General features: G+C 31.9%; 1 protein-coding gene across 1 annotated transcript; it reads left to right on the top strand.

Moving 5' to 3' along the window:
- Positions 1-1668: 1668 nt before the first annotated feature.
- On the top strand, positions 1669-2300 carry LOC149940604 (death-associated inhibitor of apoptosis 2-like). Its single transcript, XM_090178432.1, has 2 exons — positions 1669-1689; positions 1874-2300. Exon 2 carries the CDS (start codon positions 1882-1884, stop codon positions 2242-2244), a length of 363 nt encoding a protein of 120 aa, XP_090034558.1. The 5' UTR covers positions 1669-1689; positions 1874-1881; the 3' UTR covers positions 2245-2300.
- Positions 2301-10942: the final 8642 nt, after the last annotated feature.

Here is a 10942-nt window from a genome sequence, read left to right as displayed (position 1 = left end):
AACGTGGGTGGTTTACGCAATCTAGCATGAAAACAAAACAAAACATTGGTAGAAATATATTATTGCATTATTCCTGTACGTTCTATTTAAAGTACTTTCTAAAAGTCATTGAAATCTGTTACCGTCTTGAACCATTGAAATATGTTTTCTACCCTGTCATTAACAAAATATCTTTAGTACACGCAAAATAAGATTGGTGAAAAAAAACATTGCCTTAGATAATTTAACAGGGATTTAGTTAGCTTTGGGTCTTGTAATGATAAAAAAGATTGAAATTTGACTCTACCATTTTATTTAATAATATAAACTCATGTACGCGAAAAAAACAATTGTAAACAATTTTTCCTATGTAACTTTTTTCACTCTTAATAAATACTTTAAAAAACGTAACAAAAAAAAGACTCTTTATTGAAAATCGCTTACCCTTTTTTTCCAGAATTTCGTTAAGTCAACCAGTCCGATGCAAGAACGTACTACAATGCGGACTCTTATCTGTAAATTTGTTAGACTTTGCACGAACCTAAACCATCTTCTCGTGACGTACGCTAAGAGGAAGATGGTGGAAATTCCCAGTCTCACGAAATTAATTATCTACGAACACTATTTAACCAATGGAAAAATTTACAGACTTTACCCACTTATTTACACACTGAATAGATTCCACACTCAATCACTAACTTAGATTTCATCACGGAAAAGAAGGAGATAGGATATAGGGGCTAGGAATTGGTGGGGATGGAAAATGGTATAAAAAGGGAGTAAATCAATTAGAACAAATTATTCCAACCTTTTTCTTTGCTTGGAGCAAAAACTAAATCGAAATCAAAAATGAGGTAAATATTATTTTAAGATTTAAATAACTTTTAGAACAAAAATTTTAGATTTTAATTTTCTTCATGTAGAATTGAAGAAATTAAGGGGATATTAATACAAAGTGCGAGCGATGATTCTATTAAATTTGAGATTAGAATAAGGTAATAAATTAAATTTCACGAATTATTTATACTGTACTAAAGTTAAAATTTTATGTATTGTTCTGTTAGCTTTGAGGTTGGAGAGCCCAGGAAGCTTCTTCAAGTCTGGGAACATCAATTATATTGGGACGATGAGGGCGAAATACATTCCAGTAGGATACTACTCATCGTCCCAATTATTTTATAATAAAAAAATTAACATTTATCACGATTCTTTTATTTTCCTATCCAACAATAATCATTTCAGTATATATCAAACATTACAATAACAAGGATTATATGCAATTGCAATTGCTAAAATAGTGTATTCTACCGAGTTAATAGTCTCTAAGATTTCCTCCTGGGGGTTCCCCCCGAAACAGGATTAATTTTTATCAAAGTTGTATCAGAAGTAAATTAGTGCGAAGTAAGCGCAATGTATTTTCAGCTATTCTAATTTGCCTAATTTAACACGTGACGAATTTTTTTCGCTAACCGATGAGCAGTAACCTCTATTTTTGGTTACATTTTACATTCTCCCGTGACGTCAATTGGTTTCAGCCAATGAGAAATCAGGATTTACTTGAAGTTTCGAGTGTTATTTGATCTCTAGATATACGACTCAACGTTCTTTTAGTTCCTGGACCTCATCGAGAAGAGACACGTAGATTTTCGCGCTCCGTTCCCCGCCTTCTCGACTCTATTTACTGGCAAAGGCTTCAGGATTTCCGTAAAAGTAAGTGACTTTATTATTTTACTGTAGAGGGAAATTAGGCCTTGTTTAAATTGAAGTAAATAGACTTAGATTCTAGTCAAATAGTAATAGAGTCTAACCAAAATAAATAGAAAAACATTTATTGAAATTTAGGCTTAACCAATTAGGCTTAAGAATGTTGACAATAGCTTATAGAAACTATCAGTTTACAGTATGGACATCGAAGCGTATCGACTTGAAACTTTTCGTCACTGGAGAAATCCGCACGTTACTAAGGAACAACTAGCGAAGGCTGGATTCTACTATATTCAGCGGGGCGATGAAGTACGATGTTACAAGTGCCACGGCGTATTAGAAGGATGGGAATCAGGAGACGTACCAGAATGGGAACATGCTAGATTCTTTCCAAACTGTCCGGCTAGGGATAATTCACCATCGGAAAAAAAGTACCTTTCGCTAGAATGGGACATTCCCCCGACGCCAAAAGCAACTACGGTCTCTGACAAAAGCTTCTCACCTGTACCAGAAGAAGACGTTTGTGACTGTCCCTCGGATGTCAGACGATACTGTTGCTAAACACTACAAATACGTGAGTTAGAACTTTTAATTAAATTAAGTTGCAGGAGATCGTTTCACCTCATTTAAATGCCTGTAAACTTAACTACTTTAATTTGTTTTAATTGTGTAATGTACAAGATAACCATCTAATGGAATATCTGATAGTACCTACTAACATGTAAAACAAAGTTCTAAAATAAAAAATTAAATGTAAATAACTTGTTTTTATTACCTAGAGATTAGAAAATTAAGGGGTTCTGAAGCGATAAGCAAACGGGTAAAAAATCTAATCTCCAGATATCTGCGCGAGGAAAACTAATTTTGGAGAATGGGGATGGGGGAAAGCAACTGGTGATTAGAAGGGGTGAAAGCAATGGGGGAAAGGAGCTGGTGAACGAGAGATAAAGTATCCAGTGAATGGGGGTTGGGGGGAAAGCAACCCGTGAACGGGAGAATCTGGTGATTAGAAATTCTGGTGATTAGAAATTCTGGTGATTAGAAATTCTGGTGATTAGAAATTCTGGTGATTGAGATGGGGGAGAGGCGCGGGTGGGGGAGGAACGGGAGAGGCGCGGGTGAACGGCGGGAGCCAAGCTCTTTGTGTCCTTCTGGTGATTGAGAATGAAATTCTCAATCACCAGCGGGACACCCTTCTCTCTATTATTTAAGTTTATTGATTTGTTAATCAATTGCTAGTGTCAATGTTTCTTCAAAACCCTGTTTGACTGAAGAAATTTACCAAAATTTGGCATTTCAACACGGCAATCTGACAGATAAATGGATTTTGGAGCTGGAATTAATTCAAAATTTATATTTATTTTCTTAGTGTGGTTAACAAAACAGAGCTGCCAGGCTTATTTATATCAATAATTATTCAAGTTTATTGATTTGTTAATCAATTGCTAGTGTCAATGTTTCTTCAAAACCCTGTTTGACTGAAGATATTTACCAAAATTTGGCATTTCAACACGGCAATCTGCCAGATAAATGGATTTTGGAGCTGGAAATATTCATAATTCTTAAGAATTAATTCTAAATTTATATTTATTTTCTTAGTGTGGTTAACAAAACAGAGCTGCCAGGCTTATTTATATCAATAATTATTCAAGTTTATTGATTTGTTAATCAATTGCTAGTGTCAATGTTTCTTCAAAACCCTGTTTGACTGAAGAAATTTACCAAAATTTGGCATTTCAACACGGCAATCTGACAGATAAATGGATTTTGGAGTTGGAATTAATTCAAAATTTATATTTATTTTCTTAGTGTGGTTAACAAAACAGAGCTGCCAGGCTTATTTATATCAATAATTATTCAAGTTTATTGATTTGTTAATCAATTGCTAGGGTCAATGTTTCTTCAAAACCCTGTTTGACTGAAGAAATTTACCAAAATTTGGCATTTCAACACGGCAATCTGACAGATAAATGGATTTTGGAGCTGGAATTAATTCAAAATTAATATTTATTTTCTTAGTGTGGTTAACAAAACAGAGCTGCCAGGCTTATTTATATCGCTAATTATTCAAGTTTATTGATTTGTTAATCAATTGCTAGTGTCAATGTTTCTTCAAAACCCTGTTTGACTGAAGAAATTTACCAAAATTTGGCATTTCAACACGGCAATCTGCCAGATAAATGGATTTTGGAGCTGGAAATATTCATAATTCTTAAGAAATTTACCAAAATTTGGCATTTCAACACGGCAATCTGACAGATAAATGGTTTTTGGAGCTGGAATTAATTCTAAATTTATATTTATTTTCTTAGTGTGGTTAACAAAACAGAGCTGCCAGGCTTATTTATATCAATAATTATTCAAGTTTATTGATTTGTTAATCAATTGCTAGTGTCAATGTTTCTTCAAAACCCTGTTTGACTGAAGAAATTTACCAAAATTTGGCATTTCAACACGGCAATCTGCCAGATAAATGGATTTTGGAGCTGGAAATATTCATAATTCTTAAGAAATTTACCAAAATTTGGCATTTCAACACGGCAATCTGACAGATAAATGGATTTTGGAGCTGGAATTAATTCAAAATTTATATTTATTTTCTTAGTGTGGTTAACAAAACAGAGCTGCCAGGCTTATTTATATCAATAATTATTCAAGTTTATTGATTTGTTAATCAATTGCTAGTGTCAATGTTTCTTCAAAACCCTGTTTGACTGAAGAAATTTACCAAAATTTGGCATTTCAACACGGCAATCTGACAGATGAATTAATTCCAGCTCCAAAATCCATTTAAAATTAATATTTATTTTCTTAGTGTGGTTAACAAAACAGAGCTGCCAGGCTTATTTATATCGCTAATTATTCAATTTTATTGATTTGTTAATCAATTGCTAGTGTCAATGTTTCTTCAAAACATTGTTTGACTGAAGATATTTACCAAAATTTGGCATTTCAACACGGCAATCTGACAGATAAATGGATTTTGGAGCTGGAATTAATTCAAAATTTATATTTATTTTCTTAGTGTGGTTAACAAAACAGAGCTGCCAAGCTTATTTATATCAATAATTATTCAAGTTTATTGATTTGTTAATCAATTGCTATTGTCAATGTTTCTTCAAAACCCTGTTTGACTGAAGAAATAAAATTTATTTAAAGACTACATTTAAAAGCTATTTAGTATTATGTTTTTAAAAGAACTTGTGACTGCACTTATAGTTCTAAGACCTTGTATGTTTGTATAGTACATATTAAATAAAATAACTCCTTGGTAGAATACAGAACTAAGTTTTTTCATTGTGCGACACATCGGAGGTTTTAATAGTTTTTTTTGTCTGGTTAGGCGTTTTTCTATATTGAATTCAAATAAGGGGGTACACATAAGACTTATTTTTGTAGATAAATTTCAGACATGACATTTTATATAGTTGTTCAATATTTAAAAGTCTACTTTTTGTATATAAGGGTTTTGATGGAGCAAGCCAGTTTAGATTATAGATTCCTCTTAGGGCTCGTTTTTGTAAAGTTTTAACTCTATTTAAATTATTATTTGAGGTATTACCCCAGATCACAATGCCGTAGCTTAGATGAGAATAGAAAAAACTATAGTAAAGGTTAAACAGAGCACTCCTTGGAAAAAACTCTTTACATTTTCTAATAATATAAGTTGCGCCAGCCAGTTTTTTACATAAGTAATTTATATGACTATTCCATGTTAGTGTATCGTCCAACCATACCCCTAAATATTTAAATTTATGTACTCTTTTTATTTCAACTCCATTTATAATTATTTTACAGACCGAGTCAATTATTTTCTTATTCCTATTCGCAAAAATCATGTACTCCGTTTTAAGTTTATTTAATTTTAAACCATTATTTTCTATCCAGTTATTTATAACCCTTAGAAGCTCATTCTCTTTCTTTGTGAGAAGATCTAAATTCCTCCCTGCAAGCATTAAAATTGTGTCATCTGCATAAAGTTTTAGGAGTTCGGCAGGTATTGTTTTGGTGATATCATTTATGTATAAGTTGAATAGTAGGGGTGATAAAATAGATCCCTGTGGAATGCCTATAGATATTTTCCTGGGGCTCGATAAATTTTTGTTTACTTTTGTTACGCAAATTCTATTAGTTAAATAATTTTTTATCCAATCGAACGCCCGGCCTCTGATGCCCAGTCGGTATAGTTTTTTAAGGAGTCGATCGTAGGGAACGCTATCAAAAGCCTTTTCGAGGTCCAAGAAAATACCCAGGAGATACTCTGACTTATCCATTGTGTCTACTATTTTTTTATAAACTGAAGCCAGAGCCTGATCTGTACCCACCCCTTTTCTAAACCCAAATTGGTTATCCGAAATAAGGTTAAACCTATTACAGAAATTTGTGATTCTTAGCATATAGCATTTATCAAGGATCTTAGAAAAGATAGATAGTACCGAGATTGGCCTGTAATTACTTGGGTCTGCAGGGTCCCCTTTTTTATATATCGGGGTTATAGTGGCAATTTTTAATCGGTCAGGGTATACTCCTTTTGCAAATGTCATATTTATAATAAAAAGCAGGGGTGTTAAAATTTGATTTAGAATAAACTTAATAGGTCTGGTATGAAATTCATCGAAGCCTGGTGAGCTATTCGAGGACAGTCCCTCAACTACATTTTTTAATTCTGTTTCGTTAATATCGAAAAAAGCCATTGTTGCGGGGTTCATGTCAACATCTATTTGAGAATCGAATTCTTTATTGGCGTCAATAATTGTTGTGAAATGAGTGTTCATTATATCAGGAGTAATAGAGCTGGGTATTGATTTATCTGTTTTAGTTTTACCAGTAACTTTATTAATCACATTCCATTTTTCTTTAATAGATTTAGAATTTTTAATTTTGTTATAAATGTACGAGCTTGTATAATTTCGAATTTGGTTGTTGCAATAGTTACGCCATTTAATATAGTCATTTCTATTCTCGGTTGTCGGATTACGTGTACTAATTTTGTATAATTTTCGTTTTTTTTTGATAATTATTTTAATATTCTCCGTGATCCAAGATTGTTTTGATAGTTCTATTTTCTTATAGGGAAAGCTTTTTTTATAGGCCAAGAGTAGATTATCACTAAAAAAATTAAAGGCTATATTTACATCATTGGTTTTATATAAATTTTCCCAATTTATTTCATTAATCGCGCTGGAGAATTTAGACATGTTTTTTACCGATATGTCTCTGATTTTTATGCTGGGAATATTATTATTTCCTCCCTCATAAATAAATAAAATCGGAGAGTGGTCAGATATATCGGAGTCATGTATTACCTTAGCTGTACCATCAATATTCGTAAATAAATTATCAATACATTTTCCCGATTTTGGTCTAGTCGCTTGAGTTATGGTTTTTTTAAGTTATAACTAGCATATAGATCGATAATTTCTAGAGGACATGGGTTATCTGTATGAAAGTCAAAATTATAATCACCCATTACAATTTGCATAGTAGAGACATTATTAGAGTTATGTATAATTTCCTCACATTTTTCTATAAAGCAGTTAAAGTCAGCTGAATGGGGTCTATAAATTACCGTAGCGATCTCGCCAGTTGTAGTTAATTTAATACTGAAACTTTCAATGTTAATATCAAAAAAAGAGTTCTCATTTATTACCGTAAAGCTTATTTCTTCCTTTACATAGAAACCTACGCCCCCACCAACTCTACCACCAAGTCCGACAAATGTATAATTTGGTAGATAGGTAATAAAGTCATTCTGAAACCAGGTTTCCGTAATCGCAAAGACATCAATATTTTCCCCAGCGAACTGGGCTTCTAATTTAGGTAAATTGCAATTAGCACTGCATATATTTATTTAGACTATTTTCATACAGGGCCGAGTAAAAAACTAGATATATATTTTTTTCTTTTAGTTTTTGAGTTGAACACATTTTTCTGTTTCATTATAATAATATGTTTTGCCCTCCATGATCACCGTAAACTGCGAGTTAAATTTGGCACCACTACCCATATTTTTTTTAATAAATTGTCTGAGGTTGTATCGCGTAGTTTCTTGCCGTATAGTGAAGTCATGCGCAATAAAAATATCGGAGTGCTTAAGTTTGTATGCCTGCTTCATTATTTCATTTTTATTAACGGGATTATCTAATTTAACAATAATACGTTTTTTTTCACCTCTCCTAAATACCTGATGTGATAAGATATTACATTCTATTTGTAGAAGTTCTTTGAGCATTACTTTAACTTCTTTGGCTAATAGAGATTTATCTTCACCTTGTTTTTCTGGTAGGCCAGTTATGACGATGTTATTACGTCTTTTATCAACTTCTAATGAATCTATCTGATTTTTTAAAGCTAATATCTCCTTATTTTTATCATCTAAACGACTATTCACATCATCTTTAAGGTTATCAATTTCCATAGTTATACCATCTATATCGGTTATTTTATCTTCTATTTTCGTCAGCCGAGCCTCATGTTCATTTATTTTTTTACACATTTTATCAATTTTAGCGACAATTTGATTGTTTGACGTATTTATTTTATCTAATTCTATATTATTGTCCGATCTAAATTGTTTTAGTTCTTTTAGAATTATAGCTAAGGTAGGTTCGGTTCCCATATTTAAGGAATATATTGAACACTGTGTTGAGAGCACCAGCTATTTTTACAAAAAAAAATAGAAAAGAAAAAAGCTTATTACCTGGAATATACAAATATCGAATTAGATATGATCCAATAAGCTGGTGCTCTGAAGGTCTTGATTGTGCTGTTGTTCCTTTTATAACTTTGCTGTCGATGAGCGATAGGAATTAGAGATAAGTTTTTTTGGATTTACAGTTTTTACAGTTCGGCTATCGTTATCTCTCGTACTCTGGCGTTGACGATATATTTAAATCACCAAAATAATAAAGACACTACGCACGCCGTGTAGATAAAAAAGTCGCGTACTTTCCGAGTAGATTATATCGGAGAGACGATTTATAATGGCACTGCTTGTTATGCTTCCTCTCTTTTACATCTAAGGAGATCCGTCTGCTCGGTATTATGTATATGAAGACGTTGATGAGTTTGTTTTAATAAATCTGGAATATACAAATATCGAATTAGATAGGATCCAATAAGCTGGTGCTCTGAAGGTCTTGATTGTGCTGTTGTTCCTTTTATAACTTTGCTGTCGATGAGCGATAGGAATTAGAGATAAGTTTTTTTGGATTTACAGTTTTTACAGTTCGGCTATCGTTATCTCTCGTACTCTGGCGTTGACGATATATTTAAATCACCAAAATAATAAAGACACTACGCACGCTGTGTAGATAAAAAAGTCGCGTACTTTCCGAGTAGATTATATCGAAGAGACGATTTATAATGGCACTGCTTGTTATGCTTCCTCTCTTTTACATCTAAGGAGATCCGTCTGCTCGGTATTATGTATATGAAGACGTTGATGAGTTTGTTTTAATAAATCTGGAATATACAAATATCGAATTAGATAGGATCCAATAAGCTGCAAAAATGGTGTGGTTAACAAAACAGAGCTGCCAAGCTTATTTATATCAATAATTATTCAAGTTTATTGATTTGTTAATCAATTGCTAGTGTCAATGTTTCTTCAAAATCCTGTTTGACTGAAGAAATTTACCAAAATTTGACATTTCAACACGGCAATCTGACAGATAAATGGATTTTGGAGCTGGAATTAATTCAAAATTTATATTTATTTTCTTAGTGTGGTTAACAAAACAGAGCTGCCAGGCTTATTTATATCAATAATTATTCAAGTTTATTGATTTGTTAATCAATTGCTATTGTCAATATTTCTTCAAAACCCTGTTTGACTGAAGAAATTTACCAAAATTAGGCATTTCAACACGGCAATTTGACAGATAAATGGATTTTGGAGCTGGAATTAATTCAAAATATATATTTATTTTCTTAGTGTGGTTAACAAAACAGAGCTGCCAAGCTTATTTATATCAATAATTATTCAAGTTTATTGATTTGTTAATCAATTGCTAGTGTCAATGTATCTTCAAAATTCTGTTTGACTGAAGAAATTTTCCAAAATTTGGCATTTCAACACGGCAATCTGCCAGATAAATGAATTTTGGAGCTGGAATTAATTCAAAATTTTCATTTATTTTCTTAGTGTGATTAACAAAACAGAGCTGCGAGGCTTATTTATATCAATAATTATTCAAGTTTATTGATTTGTTAATCAATTGCTATTGTCAATATTTCTTCAAAACCAAGAAATTTACCAAAATTTGGCATTTCAACACGGCAATCTGCCAGATAAATGGATTTTGGAGCTGGAAATATTCATAATTCTTAAGAATTAATTCTAAATTTATATTTATTTTCTTAGTGTGGTTAACAAAACAGAGCTGCCAGGCTTATTTATATCAATAATTATTCAAGTTTATTGATTTGTTAATCAATTGCTATTGTCAATGTATCTTCAAAACCCCGTTTGACTGAAGAAATTTACCTAAATTTGGCATTTCAACACGGCAATCTGACAGATAAATGGATTTTGGAGCTGGTATAAATTCAAAATTTATATTTATTTTGTTAGTGTGGTTAACAAAACAGAGCTGCCAGGCTTATTTATATCAATAATTATTCAAGTTTATTGATTTGTTAATCAATTGCTAGTGTCAATGTTTCTTCAAAACCCTGTTTGACTGAAGAAATTTACTAAAATTTGGCATTTCAACACGGCAATCTGACAGATAAATGGATTTTGGAGCTGGAATTAATTCAAAATTTATATTTATTTTCTTAGTGTGGTTAACAAAACAGAGCTGCCAAGCTTATTTATATCAATAATTATTCAAGTTTATTGATTTGTTAATCAATTGCTATTGTCAATATTTCTTCAAAACCAAGTTTGATTGAAGAAATTTACCAAAATTTGGCATTTCAACACGGCAATCTGCCAGATAAATGGATTTTGGAGCTGGAAATATTCATAATTCTTAAGAATTAGTTCTAAATTTATATTTATTTTCTTAGTGTGGTTAACAAAACAGAGCTTCCAAGCTTATTTATATCAATAATTATTCAAGTTTATTGATTTGTTAATTAATTGCTAGTGTCAATGTTTCTTCAAAACCCCGTTTGACTGAAGAAATTTACCTAAATTTGGCATTTCAACACGGCAATCTGACAGATAAATGGATTTTGGAGCTGGTATAAATTCAAAATTTATATTTATTTTGTTAGTGTGGTTAACAAAACAGAGCTGCCAGGCTTATTT

The sequence above is a fragment of the Leiobunum rupestre genome, chromosome 6 (genome assembly GCF_980474605.1).
Source record: "Leiobunum rupestre chromosome 6, qqLeiRupe1.1.hap1, whole genome shotgun sequence".
Taxonomy (NCBI): Eukaryota; Metazoa; Arthropoda; class Arachnida; order Opiliones; family Sclerosomatidae; genus Leiobunum; species Leiobunum rupestre.
The sequence above is the reverse complement of the archived record's forward strand: the minus strand, read 5'-3'. Positions and strand labels throughout refer to the sequence as shown.

Excerpts from the sequence above, each read along its gene's own strand:
- LOC149940604 (XM_090178432.1), top strand. The coding sequence starts at position 1,882 with ATGGACATCGAAGCGTATCGACTTGAAACTTTTCGTCACTGGAGAAAT.